This window comes from Xiphophorus hellerii, chromosome 20 (assembly GCF_003331165.1).
Source record: "Xiphophorus hellerii strain 12219 chromosome 20, Xiphophorus_hellerii-4.1, whole genome shotgun sequence".
NCBI classification, from domain to species: Eukaryota; Metazoa; Chordata; class Actinopteri; order Cyprinodontiformes; family Poeciliidae; genus Xiphophorus; species Xiphophorus hellerii.
The window spans coordinates 4,529,861-4,552,242 of NC_045691.1; the positions used below are offsets into that span (position 1 = coordinate 4,529,861).

Sequence of the window (22,382 nt, forward strand, 5' to 3'; positions counted from 1 at the left end):
ATTGCAAATCCACCTCAGGAGCAGCGTGAATAAAGTTCATCCTCCTGCAGCTGACGTCACCAGACAGGCAGGAAGGTGCAATCATACAGAAAGTCCTCTGACCTTCATCTGACCTCGGCCTGCGGGAAAACGTTCCTGATAACGTTCCCGTGAACCGCTGAGAGGCGGCTGGCGGAATCCAGTAAAGATCTGCTGAATCTGTGACTCACTGCGAGCAAACACCAAATCAGAACCAGACGGCGAACACGGCAAAGCAGGGCAGAGGTCACCGCAGGGTCACCGCCGGGCGACACGCTGGGGGAGTCAGGGGTCACAGTCAGAGCCAGATGAGGGACCAGATTGAGTTTGGATCAGAGGAGATTCTACCGATTTATGATCACTCCCTTTACTGTAATTAATAAAAAGACTCTCTTTAAAAATCATCACATTAGAACTACAAACTAGGATAAAGTGCAGCCAAAACATCCAAACCTACTATTAATCGTGATTAATCGATTATAGAAATAATCGTCAAATAATTTAGTATACACCAAAATTCAAAACTGTCTCACATTTACACATGAAAGTAGAACATAATTCAACAGATTTACTTCACAGGTGGAGCGTTACAGCATTCAAGGTGATGCTCTACTTTAGATACGTGTATCTATAGATATATAACTGTTAGAACTTGCTCTGGGTTCATTTTAAATGGAATGAAAACAGATGGAAAAAAGGTCAAATAAAGTAGAGTTGAAATGATTAATCAATTATTGAATTAATCATTAATTGGAGAATATAAATCAACACAGAGCAGAAATTCAGCCAAAACTGAACAAAAATATAAACATTTCATATTTAAAATACAAATATTCTTAATCTCTGGTTCAGTTTTACCTTCACCTGGTTCACATTCTGCAAAATAATCTATAATCACCTCCAGTTATTAATCAGCTAATCAATAATAATCTCCTGATCAGCTCTACTCTGACTCAGCAGAAAGCCTGAGCTTTTCTCATGTTGAAGGATTTTTATCTGCAGATTCATCGTTTGCTACAAATGATCAAAGGAATGCTGATTTTAACTTTTGGACAACAAAATTTTTATTTGCATCTTTTTAATGTATTTCTAGTATTGAAAAAAACTTAATGAAAAATCTGCACAATGTGCAATTTTGTTTTATCCGATTGTCACAATAATCAATAGATTAATCAATAACTAAAATAATTGTTAATTGCAGGCAGCCCCAAAATCTTTAGTTTATTGTGACTTATTTCTTCTTTTTTTTTAGTTTAGTCTGCTCAACAAACTTTTTTGTTTTAAAATCTGTTATCATTAAAGATTCAAAACATAAAATGGCTTCGTGCTGCAAATATCTTAGTCCAGAAATAGACAAAACTAAGAGCTTTAAGTCCAAAATTCCTTAATATTGATGAAAATTCAGATTATTTAACTGATAACACGGAACGTTCTTCTTTCCAGGGAAACTCGTTCCTTCCTCGCTGTCGGTTTTGAGCCGGTCAAGCAGGCCCGGTTCAGTGGAGGCCTGTGCGGTGAGTTTCAGTTTCACCCCAGAACCATTTAATTGTTTCCAGTTTGCCAGTACTCTCCCCGAACTGTGCCGGCCCAGTCAGTGTTGAGTGGTTCTGACTCTCACCACAGACAGAAAGTTTCCGCAGCAGCTGCCGTTTCATTCAGACCGCCATGTTGCTCCTTCGTGAGTCAGACAGCGGCAGCACGCAACAACTCCTGGACTGATGTCGCCATCTAGCGGCCGCTTCTCATCAAAACGCATTTTAGTTCCTTTACTGACGCAGTAACCATGGTGATTTCTCTGAAAAAAAGTACTAGTTTTACAGGCAGATTATTTCATTTATAACATGGGGAAATTTTTTTTTATTATTAGTGAAATAAATCTTAGTGGAGCTAGAACCTTTTATTGATATTGAGAAATTACTGACAAACTCCTACAGCTTGGGGAAAAGTTGCTAGTGTTAGTTTTGTCTTATTTCAAATCTACCGAGATATTTGCACTAGTCTGTTTATCTAGTCAAGGTCCGGTCCAGTTGTTGAGGTGTGAACGCTAGTCGACCTCTGACCTCTGATCCTCCAAACCTCGGTCTGGTGAAGTGAACTCTGTTTCAGAATGTGAACACCAAGCGGACCGAATTCTGGGTAAATACAACTAAAGCTAACGTGCTAGCCTAGCCAAAGACTAAAGAGAAATCCTCCAACCGCTAAAATCTGACGCCTCCATCTTGTTTCCATTTGGTGAAGAAGGAAGTTGCTCTCAGTGTCTTCAGAGGTTCTTGGTGCCACTGAAGGCAACAAGTTCTGAAGGGGAACTGATCTGTGGGGTCCAGATCAGTTCCCCTCGTGGCCCCCACAGGCCAGGAGGGGAACAGGTTGGTTTGATTCTAGTAGAACCGGGTCTACTGGAGGAAAACAGACTAAGAGTCAATATAAGCATTAGGCGAAGCTGAAGCTGCTTTAATTCAACATTTATTTTGTCACTTTAAAAACATTTTGTGGACATTCGAAATATAAATACATCTCTCTCTCACACACAGCCCTGATCTAAAGGTTGAAGCGTGCAGCAGCAAACCATCGACAACTGAACCATCGTCTGGATCCGAGAGGACCGGGACAGCGACAGAGGGAATACTGGACCGGAACCGGTCCAGTAACACATCATCAGGAAATACAGAACGAAGCGACGATTCAGTGCACATTTCTGCTTTTATAAAAACGTCACAACCTCTAAGGTTAAACTGGACTGAACCCAGGCTCAAAGTTCTGATCCAGATTCTAACCATCAACCTGCAGAAACATCATGTGAAACCAGCTTTAATGATCAGCTGGTCCAACGGATCAGAACCTCCAGTACAGACGACACCAGATCTGACCCGGCGTCTAACCCACAGGAAGCTGCAGAACCTTTCGTGTTTTCTGCCGGAAACTTTAATACAGATGGATGTTTACCTGGACAACCAGCATCCAACCAGCATCCAACCAGCTTCAGCAACTAATCTAATTTCTTGTTGAAAATCAAAGGAGGTTCTGCACTGCAAAATACTAAACTAAGATTTTTGGTTTAGTTTCTAGTTCACTTGAAATAAGACAAAACTAACTTACAAGTAACTTTTAAGCAAGAAATACCAGCTTGTTTGAAGTCAGTAATTCCTAAATTTTGATAAAAAGTCTTAGATCTCCTGGCAGATTATTTCATTTATAACATGAAAAAAATGTTTTATTTCAAGTTAAATAATCTGTCAGTGGAACTAGGAAAGATATATTTCCTAGTTCTACTAGGAAATACGCTTAATATTGATATTTTTAAATTAATATTAATGAATTATTTACTTAAAACAAGCTCCTTTACCTTACTCAAAAGTTACTTGTAAGTTAATTTTGTCTTATTTCAAGTGAAGATATTTGCACTTGACTGTAGGTCAGAAATACTTGGTTAGATTTTATGTTTTTGCAGTGCAGAACTGCCTTAGCTGTAGTGTTTCTGCAGTGCGGTAAGGAGTGACAACCAGCAGCTGTTTTAGTAGTTTAATGAGCAGTTTCTTCTTCTTCTCCTTGTTAATACCTTGCGGTGCTGCAGGTGGATCTCTGCTGGGTTTTCTCTGAACACTGAGCGGCTGTTGGAAGGATTCACTTTGTTTTCATCAGATCTGCTGCAGATATGGAAGAAAAAGTCGCTCCACAGCCTGAACCATGCGAGTCAGAGAAGATGGAATAAATTATCTGAGCTTAAAAATGTCCGTCTCTGCTGCTCCTCGCTCTCCTACCAAACGCTGAGCGTAGCGATGGAGCGGCTTCTTGCTCCTGGTGGCGGCGTCCTCCCGTTGCTCCGCCCCCGCGGCCTGTCCGTCTCCGAACGGCAGATAGGAAAATCCAAACGGCTCCACCGCTCTGGATTTCTCTCTCGGTTTGTTTCAGGTCTAGTTCATGGAGAAGAGGCGAGTTTCTCCCCCCGCCTCGCCGCCCGTTTCAGTCCTCTGGGTGCTCAGCGTCTCGGTCTGTGCGGCCACTGGGGGGCGCCGTCGTTAGGACGCCTTGCCCAGCTCTATCTTCTTCTGGATGGCGCGCGCCGAGTGGTAGATGAGCGAGTCGATGAGACCGGCCACTGGAAGAGTCGGGAGAATGTGGTGAGCTTCTCTGCTGCTCAGTTAGCATCAGAACGAAGGAGAGACTGACCTGTGAACACGCCGCCAATGATGGCGCACACGCCCGTCAGGAAGTGAGTCAGCGACCTGAGAAAACAGTTAACATTTATATTGGAAGGATTTATTATTTACAGCAAGTCTGAGTTTCATCTAACAGTTGAGCTAAAAAACTGGATTGTTATTGTTATTTTTGAAACAAATGGTTTCAAAGTGTTAAAACATGAAAAAAATAATTTCTGTGACAAACAGTAAGGACATTTCAGCAGCCGACCCCGTTCTGACTTTTAGAAACTGGCCGTCTGCCAGGACTCACCTGTGTTTTTCTGTAAATTTGACCATCATGGGTGAAAGTTCGTAGAGAACAAAGACGCCCGGCAGACCCTGATCTCCTATTAAACCGTTGGCGACTTTCTCGTGCCTGGTGACGGAAAACTGATTCGTTTTGACCACCTGGAAGTAAAAACAAATTCACAGAAAACGTGTGGAAAAGAGTCCAACAGAAAATACAATAAACACAAAGCTGTTTAACTCACCTCTCCGTCTGTTTTTACATAGATGGTTGGAACAATTTTCACAAAATACTGGTACATCATCGATGCTGTGGAGATGAACAAATTAAACTTGACTATCAACAGATTTTTAAACTGAAAAACCTCAAACAGTCCAGTAGTCTGCTTCTGACCGGCTGGATCCCCATCACATTAATGTCAGCAAATAATGTTGTCTTATTTCATACATTTCTTTGGTGTAAACAAAACAATTCCTCCACTGGATCCATTTATGCTTCATTTTATTTCACAGTGCTATTAGATTAAAAAGGAAAATATTGAGGAAAATAAAGGAAAACTTTTAAAATGTATTAAGAATTTTTTAAATGACCAAATATAGAGTAACTTTTTACCCGTTATGTTATTAGGGCTAAAACCAAAGTTAAAACATGAAAATTTAAAGTACGTTATTGTAATGACAACCCAGTTATTAAGGTGGATTCGTCTTGAACATGAACAAAAGAAATAATAGAAAACAAGCAATTCTAAACTGAGCCGCAGGGGGCGCTATCTCTTCCGCCTTTATTTCTCTCCCGTTTCCTGTTTCCGGTTATGGAGGTCTGCTAGAAAGACATTTAATCGCAGCTGCGCTCAACAGTAAGAGAAATTTTAAGCAGAAAAGCAAAGCAGCGAATTTATCACAGCAGAGTAACTGAAGGTAAGATGGCCTACGGTCCCGTTTTCCGGGGTTTGTTGGTAAAAATAGTAGGTTTGACGGTAAACGCTGTTACCTATGGAGGCCACAGGTGACGTTAGCATGGGAAGCTAGCACAACCACCTGCGGAGGAGTTAGGGGATAAAAAGATAAACACTCAGCTGCTCAGTGTTTGGTTACGAGTTCTAATCCGCGGACTTTAAGCGGTGATGCCCCACAGAAGCTAATGTGTTAGCAGCTAGGTGCTAACAGTGAAAATAAGCCTCTGATTAAAGTCAACAATCTGCAGGGGTCAAAGGTTGCATCATTTATTGGAGTAGAAACAGAAACCAACTTAATACAAACACTTTACTGGTTCACACACATGAATATCAGGATAATTTGTTTCTGTCAGAAGTATTAAGCTAAACATTGGCTGTTTTAGATTTATGGACCTTTATTTCTAAGAATAATTGCATTATTCCCCTATTACTTGAAATGGTTTCAAAACAATGTTGTTTATCTCAGTTTCTGGGACAATTTATCGTTTAGCATCATTTATCATGATAGGCCTACACATCGAAAGCTACAGTAATTTTAGGTAGCTACGTGAGTGACGGCCCTTTCAGGTGGATTTAATTGGAACAATAATTTAACTAAACGATGCAGATTGTGTGTGGCATGTACATTAAAAGTTGGAACAGAATTAATTAAGAGTTAATTTCTATCCCTCAATTTAAATTTGAGTCAGTCATGGGAGATTTCAAAATCTTTTTAATTACTGCCATAAATAGCTTAAAAGATATTTTACATATTCTGCTTTTGTAGTTTTTATTCTAAAATTTGGTAACTGACATTTCATTCAGCCCCCTCATCATTTGTTACTTACAATGGAAGGTAATTATTGTGTAATAATTTTACAGTATTAACAGTAATTGAAGGTGATTAATTATAGCAGATGGAAATCAGCCCAACATGTTCTGTGTTGGGTTTTTTCTCTACAGTACCGTTTTAACTGCGGCGTCAATAGGAAAGATTAAACTGCAAGGAAAGAGATTTTACTGCGGAGAACAGTAATGTGCGGTGAGGTGCAAAGCTGGCGAGGCACTGACTTGATCATAGTCAGATATACAAATATAGACCACCTGCACGTTTACATAAAGAAATTTTACGCATGCGAACAACATGGAGGGCAAAAAGACTATTCATTCCGTTAATTCAATCAAACTTGAACATGTAGATATTATTAATTTCGTGCTGTGCTCCACAGCAAAGGGAAAAACCGTTAAAGTACAACTCAAAACCTCGTCTTTCTCGCTCTCTGTATCAGCACAGCTACAGACTCGTTGCCATAGCAACTGACAACCAAGCCACACAAAAAAACACTGAAATATTTCCCACACAAAGAGCAGGACATTCAGCCTGTTGCAGTAGTATGGTTGCAGAGAAACAAACTGATTCAGTCCAAACTGAAGGAAAGTTCAAGAATCTGCATAGATCAGAAAATGAGCCTCACTGGGTAATAAATATTGCACTTTAAACTCAGTCAAAACGTCTAGACTTTTTCATCCTCCACAGTGAGAACCAAAAAAAAAATAACTTCTCGGTGCATCTATAATTCAGACCTTTTTGTTATTGGTGCTATAAAAAGTGCAGCTGTTTCTGTTACCCAAACTGGTCAAAGGTTTTGGCTTTGAAGATTAAAAATGAAGATGAAATGAACCCACATTTAGAAAGAGTCTAATTTTCAGTCAGTGTGCTGATCCGTTAGGTTTCCTCCTTTCTATGCAGCAGATTTTAATCTCAACCTCAGATTAAAATGAGCTGTCGTTGCGTTTGCAGATGCCGGTCGCTGTCGGTCCGTACGGCCAGACCCAGCCCAACTGCTTTGACCGGGTCAAGATGGGCTTCATGATGGGCTTCGCCGTGGGAATGGCCGCAGGCGCCATGTTTGGGACTTTCTCCTGTCTCAGGTGAGTTTGGACCAATAAACCCAAACAGAAAATGATTTAATTCAGCTGGAAAAAGGGAATGTCCCAGTTAAAGTTCACTTCTTTCTCAGCTGTTTTTATTCATCTGGTGCGGTTCAAGTTTAAAACTCAACATATTTTTGCTTTTCATTACTAATTACTATTTCTTGAAAAAAAAAAACAAATTGGTTTATTATTATTTACATATTTTATAAGGGTAAAACTTAGCCAAATTAACTGTTTAAACATTAGAAAGCTTTTAAAGTGTCATCCTATAACTTTCTGACTAACTGAACTTTTGTCTAGGAATAATCTGAGAATAATCCTGAGGTTTTGCCTGGCAGGACGGTTGCGCTAACATTTTAGCTGTTGGTGAAATCGGAGCTCAAAACAGTTTCTGTTTGCAGGATCGGGATGCGGGGCCGGGAGCTGATGGGAGGCGTTGGGAAGACCATGATGCAAAGCGGTGGGACGTTTGGCACCTTCATGGCCATCGGGATGGGAATCCGCTGCTGAGGAAGACCACTGCCTCCTCTTCCTCCCTCAGATTGTACAGCCTTGGGACTCAGATAACCACATGCTCCAAACCCACCGTCTAGTTATCAATAAAGGTTCTGGTTCGTCACATGACAGTCCTGTTTTTATCCTCCATGTTTTGCTCCATTAATGTGGAATTTAACGCTTTAATTTGGTTCAATAAATGGGATTAAACTTTAAAATGGATCAGAAGCTTTTAAAAGCAGCAGTTTGGCAGCAGAAGAAGTGGGACGATACCTTGCGGCGCCGAGACGTCGGTTCCGTCCAGCGGATTTACGATGCCGGGGTAATCTTTACCAAACGACAAGTGCTTTATCAGGTGGGTCATGTTGATCTGCAGAACCACAGAAGAAGAAGCAACTTCATAATTGAACTGATGTCTTTAGTAAATGAAACATTTTTAATTTAAATATCCAGAGAAATGTGGAAACCTACGTTGTCTAAACCAAAACTCTGCAGGTCATGAACTGCAAACAAAAACACAAACTTGTTATTGAAAATAATCCAAAAACATTCAGACTTGCATATTAATAAAAGCATAAATGACCAAAATCAGGAACATTCAGGATAAAAAGCAGCTGAACTGAGGGGGGAAAACACCAATCGCCTTTAGACAATATGGTTACCATGGCAACAGGATCAGCATCATGGCCTTCACAAAGTAAAAGTACAGACTGAGACACCGACCCATTTTAACTGACATTGAAACCACCAAAAATGCACCAATTAACCAGTTTTCTACTTAAATACTTTACTTCTTAATTGTTGCATTCAAACTGAAAACTCCCACTTTCTCTGGTCTGTAAACACATCGGGTCCAAAAGAATCTTCTTGGTTTTCAGTTCAGCTGAAACGCAGAAATGAGCGTCTTTGATCCCTTTGTTTTTTATTTAGTCGCTTCAACGAAGGAACCTGCAGCTCATTCCGTTTCTTTCCATGATCCAAAACCAATCAATTAAAAAGTTTGGAAAAACAAACGCAGCGGGCGTCCGGCGTCTGGACGCTTGTAACTGATGTCAGCGGGATTTGAACCATCAGGGTTTTATTAAAGAACGGCAGCTTTGCAGTTCTGCTGCCGACGCGTTTAAAATCTTCCTCCATCAGTTTTACATCGTAACTTTCGACTCATTCTGCCTCTGGAAACTAAAGGAGGAAAACGAGAGAAGCTTTCCTGAGAATTTCATAAGAAAACAACGAATAGAAGAACTTGTTCATTTTGGGACTGAATCTAGTTCAGAATGGTTTGGTGAACTATGAACATGAATTCACGTTGCGGTCTGAATCGGAGTTTCTCTAAACCAATCAGGTTTCTAATGTTTGATATTTGACATAATTCAGTTAAAGTTACTTTTCAGTTAGGAAACGTCAGACTCCTGGGTAAGAACTGCGGCGTTTACTAGTTATCAAGTAAAAATTTAATCGCATCACATTCAGAAACTGGTTGTAAATCTAAATGGATCTGATAATCATGCACTTTTAAATTGATACCGAGATTATTTTGACATTTTCTTCACATCATAATTGATTCAGCACTGAGTGTGTTTAAAGCAGAAACAGGGAAAGGTTTTCCTGAACACGCTGCATGCATTCACTGTGGCATAAAGGAAGATAGACTTACTTTCCACAGCGTGCACTGCAGAAAGAAGAGAGAAGAGTCACTGGGACAGTGAAACAGACATGAAACGTGACAACTGAAGGTGGGGCTGCACAACACTTTCCAAAATAAGAGTTTTCAGACAATTTACCTCAAAATCAGGTTGCAATCGAAACCAAACTGAGCAAAACCGACCGATAAGCTGTGAATTATGAGATAAAGATAAATAATGTTATTTTTGGGCTAAACTAGAACTGGTGTGCAGCCCGACCCACAGCAGATATCTTTCCAGGACAGGATGTGTTTGGGTCTTTACGAGGTTCTGGTTTGATTCTCGTCTCTGTTTCTGCTGCCGACACTTTAAATATTGATGAGATGAGAGAAATGAATCAGAGTCGCATGGACTGGCTTTCAGCACAGGAAACTAAAACCACCGCAGGTTTACAGCCCAACCATCCAATCCCAGTTCAAACAATCCCAGTTCAAATCATTCATTGTGGATGACTGAACATTTGGGTTCGTTTTAATTTCCTGCCCTGATTTGATGCCACAGAGGAAGAATCAGCTACAACAGAGAGGAAAACAGTGAATGGATGAATGGATATACTTTTTTAATCCCAGAGGGATGAAGCAGCAGAGCTGCTGAGATTAACTGGACAGATTTCAGTTTGTTACACAGGCAGAACTACGGTGGCCTGAATGGGCCAGTCTGGCTGAAGCATCATGGGAGATAAACACTTTGCTGATACTGGATCAGTTTAAACTAAAAGTTTAGTCAAAAATTTACAGCTGGTCAAAATTATTCATACATGTATTAAAAGGAAACAACACCACAGTACGGGAAGCTTTCACTGCAAAACCACAAAATCTGAAGTAATTTAGTTCCTGGTGCAAATATTTAATTACATCTGAAATAATTTTGTACACCACTTTTGTGTAGTTTTAAACCTGTTTTTAAAAGTTCTATATAAATAAATTTGACATTGAAATAAGATATTTGCTGGAGAAACTAGACCAGAAATATGAGATTTTGTGTTTTTGCAGTGATTAGAAGGTTTTATGCATCTTCCAGCCAAACAGTTTAAAATATTTTATAGATCAATCAATAAATCAATTTTAAATATTTAATTTTTGTTTTTGATTTTTTTCCTCTCTGGGTTTCCATAGTTCAGCGTGATGTCATCGCCAAGGGCGGCCATCTTGATATAAATTCAGGTTTGCTCTACAAATATTAGAGCAAGGCTACGATTTTTATCTTTAATCATGAGAATAAATTCATACCGTAACAAGAATACAGTCCAACGGCAATAAAGTCAAAAATAATGAGAATAAAGTCGTAATATTAGGAGAATAAAGTAGTATTTTTATAAGAACTTCTACATAAAAAACCCAACAAATTTAAATGAGGATTGAAGCAGCAGAGCTTCATCTCAAGTTATGCTATGATGTAAGATTTACAGATTATGTTTAATATTTAACACGTTAGAATCAAATTATCAGCAGGACTTTGAAATGACTGGCGCTAGTTCAGTCAGAAAAATGGGCCTCTGTCTCTTTAAGAAGCTCCTGCTCTTTCAGCACATCATTATGCTGTTTGCAGCCATTTTTAATAGTTTGTATGATGAGCTCAACAGATGTTTAGTAATTGCTACTGCCGCTAGTCTGCAGGAGCTGAGTGGGGAAGGAGACGTTCATGCGACATGTAGAGACTCGCCCCCAACAGCAGGGGGCGCAAGGTTGTTCAGGGTGGAACAAGACAACAGATGGATGAACATGAGAATCAGTCAGAGGTTTGAAAACAAACACCCTTTATTCTGATGGAGGTAATAAATAAACTTCTTATATGGTTTATATTTTCTTCATTTTGCTTTGAGGAACAGAAATTAGATTCCAGCTGAATTAAACTGTTGAACTCAATGATTTTTATACATAAATCGGAGTAAAACAGAAGAAAGGGCGTTTAAAGGCTTTGCTCAGTTAGAGGAAACGTTCTCACCGTGAACATGCGACTGCTGGAAACTCTTTCCTGGAGCAAAGTGGAAATTTCCTGCCACCTGAAACAAAGTGTGAAACGACTCAGGATCAATTTTATTGTTATAAATGAGAAAAATAATAATAACTATGAATAGAAAATATATGTAGACTCAGACATGTTAATAATGCTGATCATGCTTAAAAGCCTTAAATCAACAGTGGAACAATTATTGGCACTTTCAACAATCAAAATAAATGCAACTAAAGTTTTATTTTGCTACTTTTTAAAGCTGATCAGCATTTCTAGAAGCTTTTAATTTGAAATCCAAGACTTTCTGTTATGAAGCAAAGATAGCAGCAGCAGCGCCATCTATATTTGGGCAGAGTTCATCGTGCCGAATAGCATGAGGAGAAACTTTGAGGAGAAACCACAACTGGTAGACACGGCAGAGGATTGGTGATGCTGTGGGCCGGTTTTCTCTAAAGATCTGGGAATTTGTTTCCATCAACATTTTTTATGCACATTTTGAAGCATTGCTTCAGAAACGGTTGATGGAAACCTCAAAATCTGATACAAAGTCTCAATTCTGTTAAAAGTTTGAGGCGGTTTTTGGCTCTTCCTGAAAAGACTCGATGCAGAAAAGAAAGAAAAGTTCAGATGTAGCAAAACTTTCCCATCCTTACCAGAGTGACCAAACTGAAACATTTCAAACTCCAAACCTTCAGCTCAGAGCGGAGAGTCGTCCCTACACTATGCTAGCTAGCAACCGCTACTTCCTGTTTGTTGCAGCCATGCTAGCTAGCAACATTTGGCAAAATTACATTTGCGATGATTCGCTCTAAACCAGGAAATACAAACAATCCTAATTCTCAATTCTGCAGCTGAAAACTGTCATGCCAGTCGGAGGAAACATGGCCGCCGGGTGGAAGCAGCAGAAACGCTGAATGAAATCGCCGTCTGCCTCTGGCAGAACTGGATACAGATCACTTCCTGTCTGCATATTCCATCGTATAGTTTCATCAAAGTAAACCGGTTCGCGGAGACGAGGATGTTTACTACTGCGCTCCAATTTACCTGTTGCTGATCTACACACCTGCCCGTTACCATGACGACACACATGCTATATGATGAGAGACTAACAAAATCTGGGTTTCGTAACAAAGTTTGCTTGTGTGGAAGTAAAGGTAATCTGATTACTTTTTTGCAATTGTAATTTCTTACTTGAAGAAAGTAATCAGATTACAGTAACTGACCGCCACTGGAAAGGCGTGAAGGTCTGACCTTATTGACCTCCAGGAAGCCGTAAACCTGGCAACCCTCGTTCTTCTGCTCCATCATCTTCTGCGTGAAGCCTTCGCGTTTGCACTGCTCGATGGTGTCGGCGCTCTTAAAGGCCCAGCCGCGCCGCCGGTACGCCTCGCGCACGTCGTCACAGGTGTTGCAGCACCTGCACGCACACAATTAGCAGCAGTAATCCCAGCAGGCAGAGCAGCCGGCAGCGGCGGCGTTTCTTACTTCAGGTCATCGGTCTCGGCGCCGTAACAGCTCTCACATCGGTTCGGGTCCAGAGTGCTCGGGTCGAACGCTTCCCCGTCTTCAGCCTGACCCATTTCTGGACAACACAGAACCATCTGTGACTATAAAACAATGTTAGCTTCATGCTGTCTCTTATCCAGTGAGTTCACTGCAGACGGACAAAATCTTACAAAGTCTTTTTGTCTGGTTTTTGGTGCAAATATCTCATTGTAATTGAAATAAGACAACTAACTCACAAGAGACTTTTCAGAAGATCTAGCAGCTTATTTTCAGTAATAACTTCGTAATATTGTTGAAAAGTTCTAGTTCCACTCGTGGATTTTTTCAGTTTTGCATGGGAAAATGTCATGTTATAAATGAAATAATCCAGCAGTGGAACAAGTTCTTTTCATCAATATTAAGGAATTATTTTCTTCCACCGAGCTCCGTTGGGAGTTAGTTTTGTTGTATTTCAAGTGTAATGAGATATTTGCAGTAGAAATTAAACCAAAAATACTTGGGAAGATGTGTTTTTGCAGTGTGATCACCTGGTTTTAGTGCTGCAGCTTCTGGGATTTTGCAGGATAAATTCTTCAGCTGCGCTAATCCTGAAGCACAGCTAACTTCATAATTTCCATTCTGATGATTTACATTTTTGACTTCATTTCTTTTAAGGTTTTGATTGTGTGTGGTTTTTATTTCTGTTTTAATTTATTGTTTTTGGTAATTTTGTTTATTTTGGACTTTTTAAAATATCTTCCAGTTACAGTGTTCTTTACAAAAGTAAAGTTTACTGATCTTTGAAACGATAAACTTGCATCATTAATAATAATAATAATTTTTACTTTATTCATCCCAGCAGGAAAATTATTTTTGAAATTATTATGAAAATTCTCATTATATTACTTGAAAATGGTTAAAAAACATAAGATATCATTTCTTGTTGTGTGAAACATTTCTCTTGCCGAAATCATTCCTTCACAAAAACGGAGTTGGTGCCCGATTAAACTAAACTATTTTCATTTTATTAACAGAAAATGATTGATTACAATGATTAATTATTACATAGGCAAACATCAATTTTGATTGCCAACCATTTCGTCTGAGGTTGCTGCAACATGTAAAAAGGTCCATACCTAGTTTACAGTTTCTCTCCAGTTTGTCCAGCAAGTGGCTCAAACTTGTTTGTGTTTGGAATGAAGCGTACCGTGTTTTTCTGCCTCGGTGGTGACGGGTTTCAGCTCTTTGTCCAGCCGCTGCTTGAACAGGTTGTGTTCGACGTCCAGCTGCTGCTCTCCGGCCACGTCCATGGCGTCGATACTGAGATCTGACAAACATGGTGGTGAGCGGCGGCCGCCATCAGCAGCAGACAGCAGAGAAACAGAAGCACTTACAGGCACAGGGCATGTGAGGGAAAATGACGTCAATGTTGATCTTGAGTTTGTCTCCTCGCGACGTGTCGACGTAGAGCTCCGGGTGGACCTGAAGGACGACACGAAGCGTTCACTTCCCCTAAACACTAAACTGTCCCACAGCAACACAACAAACACTGAGAAAAAGAAACGTAGCAGAAAGAACGACACAGGGACGGCTTTCACCGCGACGCTCTGCTGGATTTTCATACATCGATACAACTTTAATAGAAATGCTTTGAGTTTATTTCGAATGAAAAGACGGGGCAAACGAAAGCAGGGCTGGAATGATTGTGACAAATCAGAAACTAATTTAGTCGATTACTTGTTAGCTGAACAAAAACAAACATTTTGCCTTCAAGATAAAAACAACCTTAATTACAAATCTGTTCTTCACCTGGTTCAAATCTTTAAAAAATTAATCTATTAAGAATATTTTGCATCCAGTTATTAATCAGTTAATAATAATCTCCTGACATTCAGCCTGAGTTTTTCTCATGTTGAATGATTTTTATCTGCATAATTTGCTGCAAATGATAAAAGGAATGCTGATATCAACTTTTTATTTTAAAAGTTTTTAATTATTTATTTGCATATTTTAGTGCATTTCTAATATATTTCCAATTTTTATCTGATTGTCAAACTAATCAATAGACTGATGACTAAAATAGTTAATTGCAGCCCTAAAAAGAAGAAAGATGCAAAAGGTTAAAAGGGAAATAAAGAGATAAGAGGAGCAAAAGATGGATAAAAATAAATCAACAGCCTTGAAGTTTGACCCTGAACCTGCAGAAAGATAGAAAAACAAAACCTTTTACAAGATGTGTTGCTTCATTTACTTCATGCGACCAACAAAAAGGTCCAAACCAGAAAGAGTTGACTGCTTCTGGGCTTTCTGGATCTGATGGCCCCTGAAAACCCTGGAGGAAAATCTCCAGCTGTTAAAGTCTTAAATCGGGCTCACATTTAATCCTAAAGCAGATCAGTGGATCAACTCCACTCCTCTGGCTCATATCAAAACTATTTTGATCATCTGACATATTCAAGCAGCAAAAGCAGCAAAAACTTCAGAAATCCATAAGAAGGAAAATACTTTTCAGGGTACTTTATGTTCCCAGATGTTCTGACTTTTCAGCCCAAATCCGCAACAAAAACCTGAGTCATTTCCTTCCAAGAAACCCGAGTTCATCCGACCCAACAGGAAACACACCTGGAGGCACTGCTGCTGCTCCCTGAACTCAGTTTCAGTTGGTTTCAACTCAGCTTCCCTGGTGAAAACGACCCAATGTTTCATTTTTATAAAGTTCTGGTGAAAACTTTAGCTGTTTTATTTTTTTATTGAACATGAGATTAAAATCTGTAGATCCTCTGATAACAGATGGAAGCAGGAAATCTCTGCAGGAACAAAACCTGATCGATTAACAGACTTCCTGATGAAATGCTGCAGTTTCCCATCCTGATAAAAACCAACAGCATCGGTCCGGTCAGCGAGCGAACAGAACCGAACCGAACCAGACCGAGTTAATCTGACAGTCGGATTCAGGAGCTCACCTCTTTGGTCAGGTAGTACTGCAGCTCAGAGACGAACAGAACGAACATGATGACGCCACTGATGATGGTCACTGCAGAGACACAAGGTGGAAACATCTGATTTCATAGCAACATAATGTGAATTAATGGGTCTTTATTTTACAGATTTTAAAAATTCATACTGTGGTAGTAAATGTAAATTTGGTAAAAACCACTGAACCCTTCCAAGTTGAGAATGGTAACCAGTTTTCATCTGTCTGAAAACCTGAGAAGTTCCAGAAACATTACTGTAGCTTTCCCTGAAAGGTCAAAGGTCACTTCAATCACATCCTGGATTTTAAACTTGAATTTCAATATTTATTTCATTTGATGTTTAAAATTAGTTAAGATATTTCTAAACCCTCATCTGTAGGCCAGCCACGGTGTTGGTCGGATCCGTTTTGGTGGCCTTAGGATCCCATGTCTGCTTTTTGCGGATGATGTCGTCCTGTTGGCTTCATCAGGTCGTGACCTGCAGCTCTCGCTGGAGCGGTTCGCAGCCAAGTGTGAAGCGGCCGGGATGAGGATCAGTGCCTCCAAATCCAAGGCCATGGTCTTGAGCCGGAAAAGGGTAGAGTGCTTTCTCTGGGTCAGGGGGGGGTGTCCTGCTCCAAGTGGAGGAGTTCAAATATCTCGGGATCTTGTTCACGAATGAGGGAAGAAAGGAGCGGGAGATCGACAGGCGGATTGGTGCAGCGTCTGCAGTGAAGCGGGCGCTGCACTGCTCTCGATTTACCAGTCGATCTACGTTCCCACCCTCATCTGTGGTCTTTTTGGGTCAAGACCGAAGGAACAAGACCGCGGATACAAGCGGCCGAAATGAGTTTTCTCCGCAGGGTGTCTGGTCTCTCTAGAGAGAGAAGCTCGACCATCTGGGAGGGACTCAGAGTAGAGCAGCTGCTCTTTCACGTCGAGAGGAGCCAGTTGAGGGGCATCTGGTCAGGATGGACGCCTCCCTGGGGAAGAGTCCAGAGGGAGACCCAGGACACGCTGGAGGGACGATGTTCCTCTGCTGGGAACCCCTGGGGGAGCTGGACCAGGAGACTGGGAGGAAAGTCTGCTGACCCCGCGACCCGACCCCGGCAGAGGAAGATGGACAGATGGAGATGTTTCTAGTTTTTCATGTAGTTTTCTTTGTTGCTTTATTTTCCTGTGAAGAACGTTGAATGTCCACGTTCATGAAAGGTCTGATAAATAAAGTTGCCTTTTATTTTCCAATATTCACCAGTATTAATGTATTTTTTTTATAAAATTGGAATAAATACATTTCTATACATTATTTAAATGCATTTATAACAAAGTTTAATAAGTAAAAAAATCTTTAGAATTGTATTTCTTTGTTTTATTTAATTATATCTCATATCTGTTCATTTGTTCTAATAGGGTTATTTATTATAACCAGTTTTTATCTCTTGTATTTTTTAAAGACACTCCTCCCTAAATATTATTGAATAACTTGTTTCAATAAAATTCTCATCATACTTAGAGATTATTATGATATAATTTTTAAAACGGGATATTTAATTAATGCAACCAATCACATTTGTTTGTTTATTCTGAGAAATCCCAGTTTGTGGTTACATGAGCAGCATTCAAAGCCTATTTCCAACCCTAACTGTGTTTTTCTCTCCATTTTTGTCTAAAAAGTATAAAAAGAAAGAACAAACATTTACTGAATTTTTATGCACTCGGTGTCTTTGGCTCGAAGCTGCAGAATTAGTGAAAAATGACAGTGAACTTCATTTAGCGCATTTAAATGAAAACTGCGAGTCACTGAAGGCAATTCATTAACATGGAGCTGTTTCATGTACATTTCTTGTAATTTTATTGAAATGTTATTGCTTTTTTGTTGCCTGTGTATCTTGGACTGGTCTCAGCTGAAAGGGCTTTTAGTTACTCTGTTTAACTAAAAGACATAAACATCTGTTTGATATGGAAAATAAGAATACCGAGGCTATAGTTTATTCTACCTGATGATATATAACAGGCCCACTAACTACAGGCTCAATCAATAGAAAGAAAATATATACAGATTGTGTCAACTACTGCCTTAGTGCCATTGGGTTTTTAGTAGTTCTGTGAAATAAACTCCCAGACAGTACAACTGTTCAGGTTTCCTCATTAAAGACAGGTATCTACAACAGGCTAATTGAACTGTAATGAGTAGAACATGATCTGATATATAGGAATAACGAATGTTTCCCCTGCTGTCTGCACCAGCGGCAGCCGTTAGCCCCGCGGTTCGGATCGGTTAGCCTCCTACCGGTCGCTCCTCCCCACGTCTTCACCCGGAAATCCTCCAGAGTTTTAGGATAAGCGTCAAACTGCTTCAGTTTGTTTAATGTGTCCATTTTCTCCACCAGGAAATCCAGCCGAACACCGTAGAATCTTATCGGAACCCTCCTGCACTCCAGAAACACATCAGGACCCTTCACTTCCGGACCACGTGATACACCGTTGGGCCAATCAGCGGCAGCCGCGTCAATTTCTTCTTCTTCTGCTCTTTCTGCCAAACTTTATTCACCATCAGGACCTTTGACAATATAAATGACGAGAATTATTCAATAAAATGAAAACAACAACAAAACAAAAAATAAAAAATAAACGAACGAATAAAAACAAACTTTTTTTTTTTTTTTCATTTTTACATGGAAGAGTATTTTTTCCTTTGTGTGTAATTTTGCGTTGACAAACCTCTGGTAACCTTTTTTGTATGACAAAATGGAGGTTAAAAATGTACAATATTTTAACCTTTAAAGTGGTAAATGAGGAAAAGGTGCTGGAAAATGTTTATCCACCTAAACAGATGAGCGAGAAGCAGCATGTCAGCTCAGATAAATAAAGAGGTCACTACAGTCCTCAGGCCTGAACCCAGTAGGAAACCTCACATTGCCCAATGTGTAATGGGCAATGTGTAATTGCCCATTACACATTGTACAGTTGTGTAATGGGCAATTACACAACTGTACATCTTTGAAAAGCAGAAGTGGAGCCTCCTGCACCATCAAGCAGAATGCAGGAAATGGTTTCTGGATAGTAAGAAAACAACAAAACTCGTCTTTTCCAGCAACCATTGTACAGCAAGAAAACAAGCTCACCAAACGCTTGAGATCAGCTTTGTTGTTAGGTAACAGGCATGGGTTGGTAGGCGACTCAGTGTCTGCTGATTTGTGACTTTACATGCCAGAGGTTTTTGAAACAGCTCATTTTCCAGACCAAAAAAAACTTCTATTGCCAGAAAATGGCTGTTTCTCTTTCTTTCTTTTTTTTACGATTTGTTTCTAGAAGCAGTAGAGACTTTCTCTCTAGCTCTCAGTGAAGGCAGACACTTTTTTTCCTGTGGTCCCTTCCTGCTCTGCTTGCTCTGTTGTGAGCTTCTTTGTGGAGCCTTTCTTTGCACATCATTTAAATCTATAAATTATGGATCTGGCCAACCGGTCTCTCAATGTAATTGATAAAATTTTCTCAAAGAAAAGACTGGGCAGAGGAGAGGCTATCCTGCAGGGACATACCTGATGGGATACATCCCAGATTTATTTTGATTCATGATAACAGAATTTCTGCTGTTTGGAGTTGGCGGATACTTGGCATATCGACAAATTCGTGATGGATTGAGCCGACTAGTAAACACTCAGACTGACAAGCTGTGGGACGGAGACGCAAATTGGATGCGATTCTTGCTGAGACTCACAGCTCAGCTGAAGACTCTAAAACTCACTAGCAGGAAGGGATTGATCTTGGAGAAGTTGCTGATTTCGATCCGGTGGGACGGCCACACTAATTTGGTTGATTGGAATGAACAGAGATGTATCGGTGAGACTTTAGGGCAGATTAAAATTTAAAATCTACCTGACCTAAAGCATTCTGTATCTGAACTGTTTCCCCTGTGTTAGCCTTGACTGGCTGGATATCTCAAATCTCCCGGAAGATATGTGAACATAACACTCCTTCTCTCCTCATTCCCTTCTGAAATCATCTGTGTGACTGTGGAGCGGAGCACTCCCAAGGACTTGCTCCTAGATAACACCATCATATCAGACTATTGCCTGGGAGACCAAGCTGCATGGTTTCATAGTCATACACATGCAATACACAAACACAGCAAACAGATACACTACATGATGTCACCGCCTTTCACTCACGTCTTTGTATTATCTGAATGTTGCTACTTCCCTGGTGTGTCTTTTCCTTGCCCTGCCTGTCTGGTTTATTTTATTACTTTTATAAATAGTGGAGTACTCACTATTTAGACCAATATTATACTTTTTAGATTATTATGCAGAGAAACTCCAATTAGTTTTTTCAGAGAAATTCCTTCTAGCTTATAAATTATGGAATACTTCTAATTCCAGAAAGGGTAATAGAAAAAAAACCTTATAATCCAGAAAAACAACTCATTACCTTAGGTCATCAATTAGGACTATCTAATATATAGAATCAAACAGGGAGAACCAACTTCTAGGTTGTTTTGTTTTTCCTCCGAAGAGTTTTTGCGGCGCTAGTGGCTCGTATTTTTCGACTGCAGGCAGACAGGAAGGAGGGTGAGGAGAGGGGGAAGACATGCAGCAAAGGTCGTCGGGACCGGGAGTCGAACCCGCGACGTCCGCGGACTAAGGCCTCCAAACGTGGGGCGTGCTAACCCCCTGCACCGCCACAGCACGCCCCCAACTTCTAGTTTTATCAGATCAAGAATCCAGAGAGAACCCAACTAGTTTATAAATTCTTATTCTTACTAAATATGGGGAACCAATATGTAGTTCTATACTTTTATTTTTCTCTTGCTTTTCTTTTGTTATTTGTTTGTATTTCCTCTAACACATGTAAAGCACTTTGAATTGCTTTGTTGCTGAAAATGTGCTATAAAATTACTTTACTTGACCTTACTTAGACATCCAAATGGAAAAACAAAAAATTTGCAAAATGTGAATTTTGTGTAACCCAGTGTTAAAAACACAAGCAAAAATTAATAAATATTGATTTCATATCTTATTCTACAATGAGATTAAAAAGTATAAATAGATAGATTTCATGTCTTTTTTATTCTACAATAAGATTTAAAGAATAATAAAGTTAAAAAGTTCATAAATATATGTATGTATATAAAAAGTGCTAAAAATCTTTAAAAACTGTGCTATGCATCTTTAGCGTTTGTTTTTAGTGATGAACCAATAGCTGGAGCAGTCGGAATTTACATCAGCCAATAAGGTTGCTTGTCCCGCCCCTTTCACTTCTGGGCTCAGATTTTGCTCGGATTGCGTCAGACACGCCTGAGAGCTCAAAGCTACCGGTTGACTCCGCTAATAGCCTGGAAGATTCTGTAAAATTAGAGGAAGAATCTTGGAAAAAGGTAAGAAAAACAATGCTAACTCAGCTCTGAAAATTATATAATTCAAAATAGTAAATTCGCTTTTATTAGATAATCCCAGAAAGCTTCCGTTGTTGTGAGTGGCTGAAGCCCGGAAATCCCCGCGTAGCATCGGTGAGTGATTTCAGGTGCTCGGCAAGTACTTAGCTCAGTAAATTCATTGAAAACTGGCTAAAATCCTTAGTAACTGATCAAATTCAATAAAAATAAAATTGTATTGTAAGGTTTTGTATTATTGTTGTGCATATTATATTTTTTCAATGTATTAGCACGATCTGATATTTCAATGGTGCTAATGGTGCTGTAATGTGCTTTTCTATTAGCATTGCTTAGGAACTTGTTGCTGTTCTGAATAGGTCAGAGGTAATGTAAGTGTCACTAAAATGATTAAAGTCATGAAAAAATGTGTGTTTATTTCTGAAAGATAGAATAATGTATTTTAAGTTGTTTGGTTCACGTTTAAAGATTTGTGTTAAATGATTGTATTTTATTTCGTGTCAAATTATTTTTTGTCGAAAGTTATCGCGAGATTTGTGTACATGTATGAGGCTGCGAGACTTAAATAAGCATAGAAGAAGCAGAAGCTCGTGCCAGAGCTATGTGTAGCAGCCTCATGTCCTGTCGTTGTCAAGGTATTTTGTAGTTATGTTTGTAATGTTTTGTGAATTTATTGGTTATGGTGTTTTAATTACTTAATATTTTGGTTTAGAGTGAACAACGACGAATCATTCGGTTAAAGACCTCCGAAGTGGCAGGCGGCCACGAGGTAACCTTTTTGTCAAAGCACGCGTCACCTGTCTGTTTGTAAATGTATCTATGTCTAAAGCTTTGTGTTTTATTGCTATAGTTTTCACGGCAAAAATAAAGAGCCCGTCTTAAGGAAGCCGTGCCAGAGTTGTCACTTTGGAGCTACAGGTAATGTTAGCTTGCAGTGCACATTGTGGTGTTGGATCATTATAGTGTTGTTGATGTATTTCATTAGCACTTTGATTGAAATATACATTTTTTTATTACTACATATAATGTAATTAGTTTTACTGATGTGTTGGTGATATGAAACTGTGATAACATTAAAGAAAACTTGAGAAATGACTAAAGATCCCTTTAAA

At 39.6% G+C, this 22,382-nt stretch overlaps 2 protein-coding genes across 3 annotated transcripts; one reads left to right on the forward strand and one right to left on the reverse strand.

The window, feature by feature from the left end:
- Positions 1-2,464: 2,464 nt before the first annotated feature.
- On the reverse strand, positions 2,465-18,383 carry LOC116710919 (endoplasmic reticulum-Golgi intermediate compartment protein 3). Of its 2 annotated transcripts, XM_032550221.1 has the most exons (14): positions 18,172-18,383; positions 15,891-15,961; positions 14,322-14,409; positions 14,135-14,254; positions 12,928-13,024; positions 12,694-12,859; positions 11,434-11,491; positions 9,462-9,476; positions 8,279-8,310; positions 8,081-8,177; positions 4,688-4,752; positions 4,468-4,604; positions 4,186-4,241; positions 2,465-4,114 (listed from the first exon to the last, which is right to left on the reverse strand). In XM_032550221.1, the coding sequence occupies exons 1-14, from the start codon at positions 18,257-18,259 to the stop codon at positions 4,035-4,037; spliced, it is 1,170 nt and encodes a 389-aa protein (XP_032406112.1). In that variant the 5' UTR covers positions 18,260-18,383; the 3' UTR covers positions 2,465-4,034. The 2 variants fall into 2 exon arrangements, with proteins under 2 accessions (XP_032406112.1, XP_032406113.1); XM_032550222.1 differs by lacking the exon at positions 9,462-9,476 and having other exon boundaries at positions 18,172-18,381.
- LOC116710920 (reactive oxygen species modulator 1) lies at positions 5,205-7,938 on the forward strand. Its single transcript, XM_032550223.1, has 3 exons — positions 5,205-5,360; positions 7,179-7,309; positions 7,714-7,938. Exons 2-3 carry the CDS (start codon positions 7,179-7,181, stop codon positions 7,820-7,822), a joined length of 240 nt encoding a protein of 79 aa, XP_032406114.1. The 5' UTR covers positions 5,205-5,360; the 3' UTR covers positions 7,823-7,938.
- Positions 18,384-22,382: the final 3,999 nt, after the last annotated feature.